The following is an 18,152-nucleotide window of genomic DNA, read 5'->3' as shown; positions in this document are numbered from 1 at the left end:
TAGGTTTTAAGGACCGTCTTAAAGGAGGAGAGAGAGGCAGAGAGGTTTAGGGAGGGGATTCCAGAGCTTAGGGCCTAGACAGCAGAAGGCACGGCCGCCAAAGTTGGAGTGATTAAAATCGGGGATGCACAACAGGCCAGAATTGGAGGAGTGCAGAGACCTCGGAGGGTTGTAGGGCAGGAGGAGGTTACAGAGATAGGGAGGGATGTGGCAATGGAGGGATTTGAACAAAAGGATGAGAATTTTAAAATCGAGCGTTGCCAGACCATGAGCCAAAGTAGGTCAGCTGGGCACAAGGGTGATGGGTGAACGGGACTTGGTGCGAGTTAGGATATGGGGAACAGAGCTTTGGATGAGCTGAAGTTCACGGAGGGTGCAAGGTAATTGTAAACAGATTAAACAGATTCTTAATATTCAGACTTTTCAGCATGAACCTAGGCTTTGGTCAGGGTGATGGTCGCATACTGGTAAGTAGATTCAGCATAATTACAAGCCAATTTCTCTACAGATTTAAGCCCTTCTGTATAAACCAGCTAGCATGAGTGTGGTACCATTGTTTAACATGCATCAATCGACACCTTGTAGCTAAAGGGGCAAGCATGCACCCTGATCCCATCCCCCGTAATTGACATCTAGGAGGTACCAGATCTTCCCTCCGATTTTCTCTCCCCCGTTCAGAGATTCTGCAATCTCCACTTGCCTCTTTCCTGCTCAAAGCAGCTCAATGCAGGCGGTGAGAGGAGCAGTGGCTTGAACATGTGCCCCGTCCATGCATGGTGGAACTGAGTATTAACATGTTGGCACTGATCATCACCACTAGCCCACTCCCTCTGTTGTTTTTGGGAGGCCATTGGATGTCGGAAAAACCAAATATCATGTATTTGCCCGTCCAAGACTCCGTTGCTCTGTCTAATCATGCATTTCCACGTGGGAATTTTATTTCAGAGAAATTATAGCTGACCTTTGGCAGCTGCTTGGCAATGTCGCCACCTACAAACACTGCTTCCAGATATATCCATAGGTTTTGTACAGTCATCCAGCTCTCAATGATATCTGTGGTGGAGGACAGGTTGTGTACCCACTTTTGAATATGTGCTTTAAATGGAACATTGTACCTGAGGGAGTAGAATAGGCATGTCAAATAATTTTGAGTCATCTCTCCCAAATAAGTCATGACTTTAACTGTTTACTTTGGCAATCTGTGGCATTGTTTACTGTTTTCTACAATTTCTCACCGTTTTGGATGTAGAGTTGAATTTTACATTAGAATGGCTAATGTAAATCCAGGGCACTTTAGTATCAATAAAGTCATCATTGACAGATACATATGCTTAACAGTAACACATCAGTGTCAGGTATTTTTGTTTCTCTGAATATATTTATTTTATCAAATGCTGTGACACCCAGGAAACTTGATCTAGGTTTTGGAACTGCTGAACTCATCAGTATAATAGAACAGTGTAAGGTGATTGGCAAAAGAACCAAAGGCGAAGCAAGGAAAATCTTTTGAACGCAGCGAGTAGTTATAATCTGGAATGCGCTACCTAAAAGGGCGGTCATGTCATGATGTGGAGATGCTGGTGATGGACTGGGGTGGACAAATGTACGGAGTCGTACTTGTGATTTCAAATAAAGCTGTTGGACTATAACCTGGTGTTGTACGACTCCGTACATTAAAAGGGTGGTGGCTGCAGATTCAATCGTGGCTTTCAAAAAGGGAATTGGATAAATACTTGAAGGGAAAAAATTTGCAGGGCTACGAGGAAAGAGCGGGGGAATGGAACTAACTGGATTGCTCTTACAAAGAGCCGGCATGGGCTCGATGGGCCGAATGGCCTCCTTCTGCACTGTAATCATTCTATGATTCTATAACTAATATAACACATATCATTTAAAAACTAAAGAAAAACGATTCTCATGATATAATAATCTTTGTGTTCATACAGCACCTTATCATGGCGAAACTTCTCAGCGCTTCACACGATGAGTTACAGTCTACTCTTAATTCAATGCTGCTTAATTCAAATTATCTGATCATTCAAAGTTTTTATGGCACACAATGTGACTTCAGATTATCAGGACTGTATTACGTTGCAGCAATTCAATCTTTTGAAAGGGATATTGATGATGCTCATTTTTAATAGAACAACTTGTCAAATGCCAGTTTACACAGATCTGAGCTTCAATAAGCTATTTTTAAAAATAAGTCCTTGTGTAATGTTTCACAGTCCCCATGGACAGCCAATCTACTGTTGATCCATTCCATTTTATTCTTACTGTTTAATTAAACGCTCTCCAACCTCACTTTGTTGAAGTTGAGACTTGTTGTGCCATCCTTCTATTCCAGCTCAGTCTTTCTCAGAACTGTGGAGCTCCTCAGCCTCCTCAATCTTCCTGAGTTTGTGTAATCTATTGGTTTTTAAGATACAAGCTTGGCATCACCTGAACACTAAATCGTGATTTATCTCATCTACCCTTCTACTCTTTTCAGCTTTGGCAGTTTCTGGTACTCTAAGCCCTGACCCATAATCTAGGTTTCTTCATTTTTTAAAAATGAAGAAATATGATGGTAAAATTAAATATTAAAAAGTTTTCAGATCAAACCATCCAACTAGTTTTTGCATTAACTAGTTCTTTGATTCTCACAAAGCCACCACCTATTGTCTGAGGAGAGAATATCCAGATGGCATCTTCCATTATATTTAATGGGATTCTCCATAAAGTCACATTGTTGGATACCTACATTTGATTTCTAACAATGGACTCCCTGAACAGATACTATAACTACTATATGTCGCAACAGTAATTATAATGTTCTGAAATTTGATGGAAATCAAATGGAACACAAGTTTAGAACAACTGGAAGATTAACCAGTCTAGAACCAGTCAATAATATAACTAAAACAAAATCCATTATTCTATCCGTTTTCTTTGCTAAGGGCTGCATGATTTGGTTTCCTTTCACATATTGGAAGTGGACTGAACTGTTAAATCAATAAATGGGGCACACACTGAGATCTTACCTATTACTCAGCAGAGAACCAAGAACCATTAAGCTGTCTTCAGCGAAAGTGATGATCTCGGATGTGTTGTCACCACGGAGAAGCAGCTCACCGCGAGTTTTGAAGTTGGCAAATGTGAAGTATCGATTATCCCACTCCGCTAGGACCTGTTTCAGCTTCTGTTCAATATCTTTTTCCTTTACAGCACTGATGCAAATATCCTAATGCCAAAAGAAATCAGTTCACAAAACGTTCTCACCCGTCTCAGATCAGTGGTGAAACTGGCCAGTTTAAATAGGTTGTTAGATCAGATGAAGTTTGCTTAAAAGAAACAAATAACTATAATAAACAATACCCAGCAAAAAAAAAATAAAGACCCGATGGGGATCAGAAAGGGGAAAATTAAGGCCCACTACATTAAGTCCAGACTTTGTGTCACATTTTGGGATTTGAAGTTAGGTGAGGTAAGTGCATTTCGATTGTAGCTGTTACTCTGTTCATTCACCAGCTGTCTGTAAAATAAAGCAGTTTAGCAATTCACATCTGGTCGCGCGTCACAAAAGTATCGTCAGTCCGCCTGTTGGAACATTGGAGAAGTGCAGGTGAGGGCACTTGCGAAAGACATGGGCCCCGATATTAATGGGGAGGTGGGGAAGGTGTGGAGGGGCTGAAAATGTCCAAAGAACTTGGCAAGGCCGGGAACGTGGAGGCCTCATTAACATATTGTAGCGCAACCCACCCGCCCGGCAGCCAGCCAAATGGACAGCCTGGCCGGTGGGCGGGAGGGAACACCAGCAGCAGGAGGTCCTTGGGGATGGTCCCTGGGACTGGGAAGGAAGCTCCAATTGGCAATAGGTGGGAGGTGGGAGATCGGTGATCGGGAGAGGTGGAGTGGGGGGGGGTTCGGCAATCGAGGTTGGGGGGAGGGAGGTTGGCGATTGGGAGGGGGGAGCTCGGCGATCGGGAGGGGTGAGGGCGTGCAGTGATCGGGGGGGTGGTGGGAGAGGCAATCGGGGGGGGGGGGCAAGGTCAGCACTGGGAAGGAAGCTCCAGTCAGCAATTGGAAGGGGGGAGGACTATGATCAGGGTGGGGGGCAGTAAAGGCTGGAGATCGGGACTGGGGTAGCTGAAGGCTTCCTTGAGGGCCTGGGGGGAGTACACCTGCTCCTTCTGGCCCACAAGGACTGCTGAGAGTCCTTACCTTGCTGAGAGTGACTTAACTTGGGGAGCTGACAGCTCCCGTCTCAGATCAGCTGCCGGGAATCCCACTGCGCGGGCCGCCCCCTCACTTTCTGTTACATTTAAGTGGCCGCGCCGATTATGTCATCAGGCTGCGACTTTGATACGTTAATGAGGCCCCCACCTGCCTTTTGCGGGAGCCTCGTCCGTGCCATGATTTATGCACTTTAAAATTTAAAGGGGCGGGAATATGGTCGGGTTGCCCGATCCTGATATTTTAACCCCCCAACGCTCTCCCGCCCGTCGGGAGTGGGGGGGGGGATTAGAATTGAGGCCATGATATCTATCTCAGGCTTAAATGTGGTACTATTATTACACCCCTCAGGTTATACTATCATATCTTTAGACATTGGGCACTACGAGCACACTCCTGAACATAAGACATAAGGACCGTTTATGACAGTGACCAGCATCACTGAACCTGAGCAAGATCTAAGGCAGAGCTGAAACTGGTAAAACTTTGTTACACACTTTGGACTTAATGCTATTGAAACAGTACAACTATCAATCAGTGCACATCATGCTCCTTCTAATAAAATCCAAAGAACAATTATTTTGTTCACATGCAATTCCTCGGTGCTCTTGAAGGACTGCAATATATTTCTCACAATATAACGTATCAAAATCAGCACACCTTATTAGAGCTCAAGAATGACATTCAAATCATAAAACTCCATATATGTCACAAATTAATAAGCCATAAATGTCAAATCCCTAGATGATCACCAATAACACCTTACAAAGCCAGTGGTGGCCTCATTAAACTGACATATGAATAAATCAGGTCAATAATAATAATTCAAGCAGATGTGTAATAATTCGACACTTCCCCTTAAGGGAATGCACTCCCATAAATCCATCCTGCTGGACTATTTCTCCCAGCTGCCAGATGATCTTTCCCTCTGGAAAGGGATCGTATCATTTCATGAAAAGCTTTCCAAATTAAATCACAAGGTTAAAACAATATCAATTCAACTCCAATTGGTAATAGTTTTGCTGCATATCTGGATATCTTCCACATCATACTATTGTAATACACTTATTTCCTGCTGACCAAATAAAAGTTTGTGGAAAATAACCTATCAAGTGTATGCATTTCCTATATTTAGTCAAACAAACATGTATTTTTAAGCGTAATGGAAGATTAAGGTCTTTAACGTAGAAAAATATCCCAAGGAGCTTCACAGGGGCATAATCAGACAAAAGTGGATGCTAAGCCAAAAAGGAGATATTAGGAGGGGCGACTAAAAGCTTGGTCAAACACATGGATTTTAGGGATGGTCTTATAGGAAGAGAGGGAGATGGAGAGGTAGAGAGATTTTGGAGCGAATTCTTGGGTCGGGCCTAGATGCTTGAAGGCCCACCCAACAATGGTGGGGCAAAGGGAGGGAGGGAGGGAGGGAGGCACATGATGCAGAGCTCTCGGAGGGCTGGAGAAGGTTACAGAGATAGGGAGGGGATGAGGCCATGAAGGGATTTAAATGATGATGATCATTTTAAATTCAAAGCACTGGGGAACCAGGAGCAAATGTAGGTCAGCAAACACGGGGGTGATGGGTGAGTGCGATTTGTTGTGGGATAGGATACGGGCAATAGAGTTTCTGATAAGCTGAAGCTTTAGAAGAGTAGAGGATGAGAGTCCGACCAGGAGAACATTGAATAGTCGAGTCTGGAGATGACAAAGGCATGTGTGAGAGTTTCAACAATAGATGGGCTAAGGCAGGGGAGGAAGCAGGCGACATTACAAAGGTGGAAGTAGGCAGTCTTTGTGATGGAGAAGATATGGGGTTGGAAGCTCAGCTCAGGGTCAAGTAGAATGATAAGGTTACAAACAGTCTGGTTCAACCTGAGACAGTGGGTGCAGAGCGGGACGGAATCAATAGCAAGGATACAGAGTTTGTGACCGGGCCATAGACGATGGCTTCAGTCTTCCCAATGTTTACTGGAGGAAATTGCGACTCATTCAGGTCCGGATGTCAGACAGACAGGCTTACAACACAAAGGCAGTGGAGGGCTAGAGAGAGGTATTAGAGAGGTAGATCTGGGTGTCATCAGCGTACATGTGGAGCCTGACCTCATGTCTTCGGATGATGTTGCCAAGGAGCAGGATGTAGATGAGGAAGAGGAGGGGGCCAAGGATGAATCCTTGGGAGACTCTAGAGGATCTGGGTGTGGAAGAGAAGCCATTGCTGGAGATGTTCTGGCTATGATTTAATGGGTGAGAGTGGAACCAAGCGAGGGCAGTCCCACTGAGCTGGACAACGGAGGAGAGACGTTGGAGGAGGATGTTGTGGCCAGCCATGTCAAAAGGTGCAGAGAGGTCGAGAAGGACAAGGAAGGACAGTACACCATGGTCACAGTCACGGAGGATGTCATTTGTAACTTGGTTAGGGCTGTTTCAGTGCTGTGTCATGGATGGAAACTTGATTGGAGGGATTCAAACATGGAGTTGCGGGAAAGATGGGCACAGATTTGGGAGGCAACAAACCACTCAAGGATTTTGGAGACGAAAGGGAGGTGGGTGATGGGGCAGTATGTCTGCTAAAAGGGCACGGCACAAGTAACCTCAGAGAAAAAATATTCAAAAGAATCATCAGCTAAATTACTGCATTAACATGATTAATACAAAAGAGTTAGCCAGAAAATGACTTTGATTTTCAATTTCTTTCCACTGCACCAGAACTGTTTCTTTTTTTAAATTTCCATCTTTAGAAGGCACTTCCAGAGACTTGATTGCTTGATTATGAGAAACAGCTTACAAGTACATGAACACCAGTCCTAGGTAGCAGATGTACTGTAAAAGATTCTCTTTAGCTAATTTCACTGGAAGAGTGTCCACTTCACAGAATAAATGGAGAACTAACAACACAGAGAACCCCTTCAAATGCAATTATTCTTTGAATGAATTTTTAAAATGAAATAAAATAGATGGGATTAATTTCAAAGTGAGTTCCTAGAATTCCTTTCCCTTTTTAACATGATTGACTACATATATAACTCTGTAAACTCTTATATCTCTACAAATCAGAACTCACCTCAATCTCCTCTTTGAACTTTAAAAGTGGAGCTTCCATGATATTGGACAGTTTAAATGTTTCACTGTCAACATCAAAATCACGATGTGTGACTTGGGCAATGCGCTGCCAATGACGAGGCATCATGGCCTTATTGGACATCATCTCTAACAGGGGACAGCTTTCGTTGAAGTCATCAATGGTCTGCTTTAAATCCAGGTAGGCTGGCCACTCCTTCAAACCTCGAGGCAATTTACGGCATCTGAAATGCATTAGCGGTTGTTCAGGTACTGATTACACCGTAATCTGTTCAAACACAAATTACGCATCTTACACACTGCAGTGAGAAACTAGTCTCCCAAATTTATTCATTAGTAAGTTGTCGGTATGAAAAGAAACAATGAATTTCTTTTCATTTTTCACTTTTCTGGAAACCAACTGACACTGCATTTAAATTGCAGATGAGATTTTTGAAAATAATGGGCGGAACTTTTGGCAGGGACGTAAAGTGGGCGGACGCAGATCAGCCGGCCGCTATACACCCTGTCCGGTTCTCCTTTCCATTGCATTCAATCGAAAGAAGAATCAGGCGGGGTGTATAACAGCCGGCCAATCCGCTACCGCCCATTTTACACCCCCGACGAAGTTGAAAGTTCTGCCCCATGAGAGATACAATGGCCAAGAAATTGAATCGTCTGGCACCAATTTTACAAACATAAAATAGGCTGCTAAAGGTCCAATATGGCGGGCGCCAGAAGCGTACTGCCCGCCATATTGGTTAGGGCACCTCCGTAGGCATCCAGGGCGCGGGCCTGAAACTGATGTTAGACCCTTTTCATATGCAAATCAGGGGCCGACTGCCTGTTTCAGGCCCCCTTTGCAAAATTTGATTGCGAATGACCGCAGTTTCTTCAGGCGCTCAGCTGCCAAACCAGTGGTTCCTTAAATGGACCGCTGGAGGCTGCCAACCGAAAGGTTAAGTCTTAACTTTTTTACTTATGTCATTAAATCCACGGGCCGCTGCCAGCCGCCGCTCGTCCCCCCATCCTGATTGCTTCCCCACACTTCAGACTGTGATGAGGAACTGTTTTAAATCAAGGCTGACATCCGAGTTGGCGGAATTTGTTCCCCTTTCCCCCCCCACTCCCCCAACGACTGGCGAGCTGCATCTGGAGCCAGCGCCGTGGCTGACAGCCGCAGCTTGCTGATAATAAACAATTGAGGCCAGCGGACCAGTTTGCCGTGATCCTGCCGCCGGCTTCATTAGGCGCCTCCAGCTGCACCTGGATCGCACTCCGATTTCTAGGCCAATGTCTTTATTAAACATACAGTAAAAAAAGATTTCTGTCTTTCAGGGGAGCTGCCCTGAGCCCAGTCTCCATGTGGTTCCAGCCCCACACTACACGATTGGCTTTAAAAGGACAGATTTCCACAGGAGTTGCTCCCGCTTGTCCACCCTAACTCAGGCGGATGGGCCGCGGCATAAACATCCATTTTTCTCGGGGATCCGCAGCTCTTCTCCCGAAGTTACTGCAGACGAGTGGGAGAGCCCCCCCCCCCAATGAAAATTCACCCCTTAATGCCCTCAGAGTAACCACGGATGGGCGTTAAGTGCTGCCTCGGTATTTGTTACCCATATCTCAAGAACAAATGTTTTAAAAAGCCCATTAATTATGAAATACCACGGGGCAAAAAACTAAACACAATTGTCTGGAGAGTCGTTCGAAGTTTCACCACTAGCAGCTAATCAATGTCAGCAGACACTTCAGTGCGGGAGGCCAGCAAGTAATAGGATAGAGAGAGAGGCTGCTGCCCATTGATGCAGTCTATAGTCTGTTCAAAGCAGATGAAAATATTTCATTCTTTAAGATAAATAAACAGCAACTTCTTGTCAGATCAAAATGTGCTGTCTGCCATACCAACCCATCTCCTATTAAACCCTGTCCTACAGTTCAGATCGCACGCTGAATTCAACCCCCAAGAGTTAGCAGGCACATCATTCAATCCTGCCTGACCCATTGAAGGTGAATCAGTATTAAAAAAAACAGCAGAAACTCCTCTCTTCTTCCTCCTCCCCTCCCTCCCCAACTGAAGTTCTCCTTCTCCCTTGTTCTCTTGACTTCAAAGATTTCAAAAAATTATTCCTACAAATTATGAGTTATGAAACTTTCCCAAAGTCGGTGATGAATTTGCGATAGAGGTTATCAAAACAATCAAACAGTGGGCTGTGTGGTTATTTTTACATCAATTTCTGTTGTGGATAACTGATTTCTCAGGATGTGCCTTCTTTGTAGTTTCAAAGCTCAGATTTGCCTAACCCCTAATGTATTTGCAGTGGCTTTGAGCCCAACAAACAAGCTGAAAGAATAAATAAGTAAATTCTGAGGCAAAACCTTCTTAAGAAACTATTCTCAGAACCACAGACTATACCAACAGCAAAGCATGCAGCACCGTCTATATAACGTTATATGCAAGTTATACATTTTTTTAAAATGGGGATGTAATTGGGAGGGAAAATAAACTTGACCCAGGTCTGTTAACTTTTCACTACTTATTCGATATTTGTGAATTTTGTGCATCTGCAAGCCATGTATAGGCCTTGAAATGTGCCACGTGACTACCTGTAACGTAATATACAATAACTTGCATTTATAGAGCGCCCCTTAGGTTAAAGAATGTCTCCGAGTAATTTATGGGGCAGTGGGGAGGGAGATGGGAAAGACACCGAGCAGGAAAGAGGAAAGGTTGTGGAGAAGGAAGCGAAAGCACAAGCGAAGAGATAGGTTTTTGAAGGGAAGGGGAGAGATGGCAAAGAGCAGGAGGTGGAGAGACTGGGCAATAAGTTGTGGACAGGTCCAGCAAAGCAATTTCAGGGTCAGTTGCAAACGCTTGAAAACTGTGCACCACATTCTTTTACATTTAAAAGCAGAGCCTTTCGATGCTACATAGGAAGGTAATGCAGACATTTGAATATTTTGTGGGACAAGTGAAAATAATCGTCAAAATCTTTTTGCATGGACTGTCTCCCGACAAATGGAATCATATATTTGTGTAAGATCAGTCGAAAGCTCAGTAGAATGCATGCATCTAACAAACCTGATTTGAAAATCCAGAAGCTCATTGTTTATTTTCTCTATGTTCACCTCAGACCAGAGAATGTCGAAGTAGCCATTCACTGTGTTGATCACATTATTGTAGAGGCTATAAAGTTTCTGTAAAAGATTCAGCTCCTTCTTTATCTCCAGCAGCTGGGGGCACTGTGTAACTGATAGTCCAAAGAGCTCCTCACTACCAGTGTAGGTGATGAATTTGCGATAGATGTTGTCAAAACGATTCTGCAATGATTTGACAAGACACATTCTGATGAAACATGAGTTGTATAGCTTAGATCACCGCAACAAATCCGCCACGATTAGATTGTGTTCCAAAATCTTTCCTTGCAAATAATTTCAATTTCCCTCAAATCATAAATTTGGAGCACTTTAACAAACAGAACTGACAACATACATTAATCCGACAGTCCTTACAATGTAACGGCATTAGTCTTTATTGTCCTTACATTTGAAAATGTGAGAAAAAATCTTATCTGGGGAAAAATATGTTTTTTTAAATGAAAAATCATTTAATATTTTCAGTTGGTATTTCACTTAACTTTAGCTGATCCAGCTTTTTAAAAATATATTTCCTGCTCCTTTTAGAGTTGTTGAAGGGTTCATCAGAATAGTCTCTCAAGAGATGGGTTCTGTGCAGTTCTGCTAACTGTATTTACAAGGGTAAGAACACCACTCCCACCCTCTTCATAAACAGGTAGGTCCAGCACCTCACTCAAATTCAGATTCATTTAAGCCCTTTGTCAAACATCCAATTACCTAAATAAACTGACAAGGCTATAATCTATTTAGTACTTTATCTAATTAACTCACTCTGCGTCCTTTTCACGTGGGCCTGGAGCAGTGACAGAAGTGACTATGCAAAGGTCGACCCTCATGGGTTTTTCTAAATTGACAGTGAGCCACTTTGCACAAATATTGGGCATTCCACAAGTATATTAGCAAACAGTTCGACATTATACCAATTAAGTGACATTAACCGTTGAGTAGTGTTACAGGATTCATTATTAGGGTGGGCTGAGTGCTTTTTCTGGTCTCACTGATAAAATTACTTTCTTTCAAAACCACACCTTCCTGAAATTTTATCTATGAGTTAAAAATAACAAGGGTATTTAAATTGTTTTTTAACAAAAAATGGAAAACATGGCCCTCAAGGAGGTAGGTAAGCACACGTAAGTATACCTGATAAATAACCAATTGATCATTTGCTTCTTGTGGAGACAGTCCAGGTTGCATGGGTCCTCCCTATTGAGAAGGATATGGTTGTACAATAGCAAAAAAAAGCAAATGAACAAAACTGAGAAATAATCCTGGCAGATATCAAAAATTGAAAAACAAACCAATTCTCCTTCAGAAAAAGCCATGGCCCCAAATTTCCTCAGGAGTTCCACTGATCTCCCACTGTAATTCCAACAGCAGGGATCTGGTTGTACCTGGTCTCCACTCATTCTGGGATTTTCCAGTCTGCCATGTAGGGATGGAACCTCCGCCTGCTCCTTACAAGGCTAATGTCATCAGGGGTGAAGCTGAGGGTGGGGATATGCCACAGCGGGAGTTCCCACTTCCCTGGCTCATTCGGGACTCGGCGTAATACTGAAGGCCGGTATACCCAGTGAGAAAAGGTGCACCAGCCTCCAAATGAGCATAAATGGGCCCCACTTGGGGGCCCAGGCCAGGCAAGCAATTTTTTCATCAGACCCTTACTCAGGCTGGGGTCGGATCAACTCCCCACCACCGCATGGCAGGCAGGTGCTGGTTTACAAGCTGAATGAGATGTGCCCACAGTGTCGTAGGCACCTGCCTGTCCCATGTAAATCAGACGCCCTCCCACTGATCCTGAAAACTCCAATGGGGTCGGTGCTGGAGAACACCCTACTAATTTTCAGGGCCCTTGTTTTCATTAAACGCAACATAAGAACCTGTAAATTATGCTGTGAGATATTACCGTACTAATGCTTAACGCGTTCATATAAAATGACTACGTCCGTTATTTTAATAGAAGCATTAAGTTGACAGGGTAACATTCGTACAGTAACATCACACAGAATAATTTCAGGGCTAATATTCTAAGTAAAGGTTAACAAGTCCAATGCATTTCAGTTTGGTGGTTATATTGGATAAAATCATAATTGAAATGAAAATAAACAATATTAGATGTAGAAGTATAGAACTACTGATATTGAGTGTCTAGGCTATTTGACTATGGGGTCATCACATTACATCTGAGGCCCACCCTGTCCTGGCCCATGTCCGCACACGTGCAATTTTCAACAGGAATTACCAGGTAGTGATACAGAATGGGAACCCAGTCAGATTTCTGCTTACACTCACACTCTCTCTCACACACACACACACACACACACACACACTTTTAGCCCAGGAAAAGAGAGGCCAAATGTAGCACTTCTACTGCCGTCTCACCCAAGATCAGCCAACTCAGCACAGACCGAAACTGAAACCCAAGACCTTCCTGGTTTGTGCCAAGTGGTGTATTTATATCCACTGACCCATCGGGGAAGGAGTGTCAATCTTTTGTGCATTTCAATTTTGTATTCCTTTTGTTGAAGGTTTTTCCTTGACTTCTGCTTTAATAGCAGCAGCCATTCCCCAGTTTGTGTACTGATTTTAACATGTCAATACGACATATAATGATGATGTGCTGGCACCCGTGTAGTGTCACTTCTCAGTTCCAATTACATTTTGCAAGTACACTGTCTTCCTCCCTGTGGGCAGTACTTTCAATTTTTTTGTGAAATTTTACGATCCATTTTCTGCCATTATAAGGACTACTATTTCTCACAGCCTTCCCTGGAGCGTTACTTTAATTGATTCACTTCACGCCAGCATCAGTATGTCATTTAATACATCCTGAATCCACTCTGCATGGCTACAATAAATGAGACCACTGGGAATTAGAGAGACTGAATGAGCAAGAACCGCATCAAATAGAATCCTTGATAGAAAATGAAGTCAGTCATTATTCTACCTTCACTTCACAGCATTGAAACTAGGGACAAGCATAATTGGAAAATAATTTCTATTTATTTTGTGTTCTGGAGTAAAACTGTAGGAGTATTGTGCATATATTGAGCTTCTTGATCTATAAAAAACAAACATCTTCAACACATTTTAATCAGTTCACTTTTACCTTGAGCCAGGAAAAGCTACAGTTAGGTCATTTTTTTGACTAATTATTTATCTTTAAGGATTTACAAATTGGAAGAGGTCAGTGCAAACAATTATCAGAAATATAACTTGTGGAATTTTTTAACGGAGTGTTAATATTACCTTTTCATAGTCCCGATAAAATGTATTAGAATCTTCTAAGAACGTTTTAACATTGATGATCAGTTCAGCACGGAATGAAGGTTGCAAAGAAATGAGATGATTCTGTACTTCTGTTGCATTAATAAGGAGTTTTTCGCATGTGTATCGCAATGTATCCACTCTCTCAGAGTCTTCTTTAACTACTTGCATCTCATATTTATTCAGCATGGCATAAAATTCCTGCAATATTTTAAAATTGAAGCCAATAAAGGAACAGATCTCTGCTGTCACGATGTGCATCCTTTTCCTCATTTATCCTCCATTTCGTTATTTTCTTCCAAATTGTCATCACAGTGTTCTCTCTGACATGTAGAGCTCTTCAAAAGCTGAATAATACCAGCACTAAACTTGCTAAAGCAGACACAGTCTACTGATAATTCAATGTCAAATTGAGAAAATTGAATTATCCAACAATTTGAATTAAGCAACATAAACAACACAGTAAAGTGCAAATTTAATGCTAAAATAATTGAATTATCAGATAATTTGAATAAAGAGGAGTAGACTGTAATCACAACTTTGAAGATTTTGGGGTGTTTAGATAATATTGTTATTCCACCAGCCTATTGAGGTTTCAATACGTAGAATTACATATTACATAGAATTAACAGCACAGAAACAGGCCATGCCGGTGTTTATGCTCCACATGAGCCTCCTCCCACCTACTTCATCTCACCCTACCAACATATCCTTTTATTCCTTTCTCCCTCATGTACTTACCTAGCTTCCCCTTAAATGCATCTTTGAGGATGCATTTGAGATTTAGGCTGCAATAGAAGAAGAGTCAATATAAACTATGGCACTGTTTGCCACAGGAGAAATAAATGATGTTATATCAGAATTTGAAAATATAGGTTAATTTTATCCTCATCAAACAAGGCAAGTCACTGCTGGGGAGCAGAACACTTTTCTAAAGTTTTGTCACTAGTATCAGCATAAGCATCCTAAGGCCAAGTATCAGCATGGATTCATTGTAAGCTAAAGCTGTCTGCAGCGTCGTGACCCCAGCCCTAGAACAACAACGCCTACTGTGAGAATTCTATCCCCACCCCAATGCCAGCCTTCCATATCACCTCTCAGCAAGGCGACAAATTAATCCTGAATTACGGGCAGCTTAATGCTGTGGACACCGCACTCACTAGGAATCGGTTCAAATTGCCCAAATTCTTTCACATAACATTTTCTCAGATCAATTTGTTTTAATACCATCAGACAGAGATTTTTGCCTAGTGAGTTGGGCTGTATTCCATGCCCCAGAGATGAAAAGACCATATAACACTGAGAAGTTCAGTATTTTACATGTATAATTATTACCTAGAACTTTTGTGAAGGAATAACCATTTTGATAAGTTGTTTTAATAAAGGGTGAAAATGCTCCTACCTCAATAGGCCCAATCTGTAAATCAATGTCAATCTGTTTCTCCCGGATCTCTTTCAAAGAACCCATGATTATTCTAATATCATCCATATCATTGACTGGTCGATTTAATTTCTTAGAAGTCTCTTCTACAAAGTTCAAGATATTTTCCAGATTTGTTCTGTATTTTTCATTGCAATGGTAAGCATACCCAAACATCCAGGCTCTGCTTTCTTCAATCAAGGCTACCTTCAAATCATCTGTTAAAATAATTACATTTTGAACAAACCATCAAAATAACAAAATGAGCACTGTGGAATCTCTGAATACCCATCGCGGGAAGTCTCCATGTGATATGCCGATGGCCACAAATGGAGGATACTGTTGAAATTTTCAAAGACACAAGGAGGGTTTGAACAGCACATCAAAAATTTTGATCAAGCCACTGTATATCCCATTAATGTCTCCATGATCTTTTAGTCGATTTCCCATGGTGTTCCACATGGGGACTCAAGATCAACTTTGGGTTAAACAGAGTGAGATGCCAAGGGGATAATTGGACTAGGTCACATAGTCCTCACTTTAAAGTCATACATGCTGACTTTGTTATTATGTTTCCATTATAAGCTCCTATGTCCACATTTAGAATGGAAACTGCATATGTAAACTCCTCCCACCAATGGTGGCAATGCAGCACGTCCACTGGCGGGAGAATATAATTACAGCGTGACAAGTTTCCATTATAAATGTAGACATCGGAATTTATAACAGAAAAAGTTGACAAAAAGTACATGCAAGATTTTGAATTACGTACAGAATTAAGGTTTTTAGTAAGATATGGATAGATATAAATAATGAGAAGATGGCTTAGAAATTGGATTGTGCCGCACCCATTTATCAGGGCACTGAAGGGCTAAATATGGCATGTGGCGTGCTTGGCTCATTCAGCGGCAGGTATGCGTCACATGTCATATTGGTTAGGACGCCAGGCCTATTTTGGGCTCTTTCCTGAAGTCGGTTGGCTCCTGAGCAGTAAACCAGAGTTTTAAAGGAACCGCTGGATGCTGCTACCAAAAAGGTAAGTAAAAAAAGGTTTACTTATTTCAATGTGCAGGAGTGCGTCTTCTGAATCCACATTGAAACTGCGGGCCACTGCCAGCCACGGCTCGCCCCCCCCCCCTCCCCCACCCCCACTCCCAAATTCCTTCCCTTCTCTCCCGGACAGAGTTGCTCTTGTGTCATCAGGACGTGACTGGTGCCCCCGCCGGCCGATCTTCATCCTCTTTGCGACCGGAGCACTGCCTCTTGGGAAGGCCAATCACGTCCCAATGACACAAGGGGACCAATCTCGTGTGGTCTTCTTGAACGTGCAGAACATACAGAACATTCAAAGTTAGATCTTGAAAGAAATGTAGGCACTATTGTTCTACAAGTATCTGAGGTTTTTTTTTGCGGGACCAAATTATTGCTAAGCCAGAATTGAATTCAATGCCCATGTTTCCACAGGTTTTAGAAGTAAATTAAAATTACGCATTGATCGAAACGTCGGATTGTTTTAGAAGTTCTTAAAATAATAGCAATTTTGTCCAATTGCTTTTTTCTCTTCTTTAATTTATTTTACCTTTCCAAAAACCAGGGCAGTTAATCTCATATATCGAGCTCTGGAACAAGTACCTGACCACAGGGCAAGAGGCCCCATACACATGACCCTGGGTTCAGCTTGAATTTGGGCCTGCAGGTTGCGATAAAACTTGATTTGGAATTCAAAATCAGACAGTGAAGAGCAATCTTTTATAAACTCTGCAAGAGTCTTTTCACGATCTTCCCTCCAGATATGATTGTAGCTGCTGAATTTTTCTAGAATTTCTTGTAGGCCCTAGGACAGGAACAGACAAACCAAAAACTTTAGAATTCTAAGCACTTTTTTTTATTCATTCATTCATGGGATGTGGGCATCGCTGGCAAGGCCAGCATTTATTGTCCATCCTTAATTGCCCTTGAGAAGGTGGTGGTGAGCCGCCATTGAAATATTGAGAGATTTATAACAGTTTTACTACTTTACAAAATATTTTATCTGTATTAAATGTAAAAAAACTTGCAAACTTGCCTCCAAAAAGGCGAAAGCTGTCATTTTGTAACAATTTTTAAATTTGTTCAGTATACGACCTGTGCAGGAAGTGACCTTAATGAGCCAAATAGCTTTTTCCTGGTCCAAATTTTCTTATGCACCTGCATTTTAATCCTCTTATTCTTGCTTCTTGGCTCCACACTATCTTTCCTTGGCCGAGAGTTGGGACTGTGCATGCTAATCCATAACTGGCAGTCAAGCGGTGTGTCTTTGGGGTAAAGACTGTCTTCCTGACCACTTTACCTCTCCAGATAGGCCAAGTTTTGTTACTGTGTGGTCCTCCACCAGACTCAGCCAAGATCTGGTGAAACCTGCCACCACCACCAATTGAATGTGAGGTGTAGACAAGGCTGGGATTCAAATGCAAGTCCTGCAAATGAGAGTCCAGTGCTCTGCTTCTGCCATAAAACATTTTAGAAATGACCTTTGAAACAAATATATCAAGTTACCTTCCAAACATTCATATCATGTTCCTCTCCCTGTTATTTTAACAGGCTTTTACCCATTTAAAATAAACAATGTTTCACTAAAATAGCATCGAGCGGAATTTGATACGAGCGCATTTAAGCATTCCTACTTAAACATCACTCACAGTAATTTCCAGGCTAGTTGCTTTACCTTTTTAAATGAATTGACAGATAATGAAATAAGAGAAATCAGCTTCATTATCTCTTTATTTTCTGAAATTATCTTGTAGTAATTGTTGGCCTGGGCGTAGACAGCAACCATACCTGGCACAGTATCATCTGCACCTGAAATGAAGACAGTACATTTTGTTTGTACTCTATCATAGGAGAGCAATATAGTGTCTATTCACATCACTCAGAACATCCAAAAACATTTCACACATAAAAACCGACTTTGAAGTGCAGTCACTATTGCTTTATACACACAGCAATGTCCCTCAAACAGCAATGAGATGAATGACCAGATAATCTACTTTAGTGGTACTGGTTGAGGGAAATATGTTGGCTT

General features: G+C 42.1%; 1 protein-coding gene across 1 annotated transcript in view; it reads right to left on the bottom strand.

The window, feature by feature from the left end:
* Positions 1 to 13,932, bottom strand: part of LOC137333415 (dynein axonemal heavy chain 5-like) — a 150,927-nt gene extending 136,995 nt beyond the window's left edge. The window contains exons 1-5 of the mRNA XM_067997567.1: positions 13,654 to 13,932; positions 10,352 to 10,590; positions 7,277 to 7,517; positions 3,024 to 3,223; positions 962 to 1,115 (exon numbers count right to left, since the gene is read on the bottom strand). Coding sequence (XP_067853668.1) covers positions 962 to 1,115; positions 3,024 to 3,223; positions 7,277 to 7,517; positions 10,352 to 10,590; positions 13,654 to 13,932 — 1,113 coding nt within the window. The remainder of the gene's footprint in view (positions 1 to 961; positions 1,116 to 3,023; positions 3,224 to 7,276; positions 7,518 to 10,351; positions 10,591 to 13,653) is intronic.
* Between the last annotated feature and the right edge of the window lie 4,220 nt (positions 13,933 to 18,152).

The sequence above is a fragment of the Heptranchias perlo genome, chromosome 16 (genome assembly GCF_035084215.1).
Source record: "Heptranchias perlo isolate sHepPer1 chromosome 16, sHepPer1.hap1, whole genome shotgun sequence".
Lineage (NCBI taxonomy): Eukaryota > Metazoa > Chordata > Chondrichthyes > Hexanchiformes > Hexanchidae > Heptranchias > Heptranchias perlo.
Note: the sequence above shows the minus strand (reverse complement) of the source record. Positions and strands in the feature narration are given on the sequence as shown.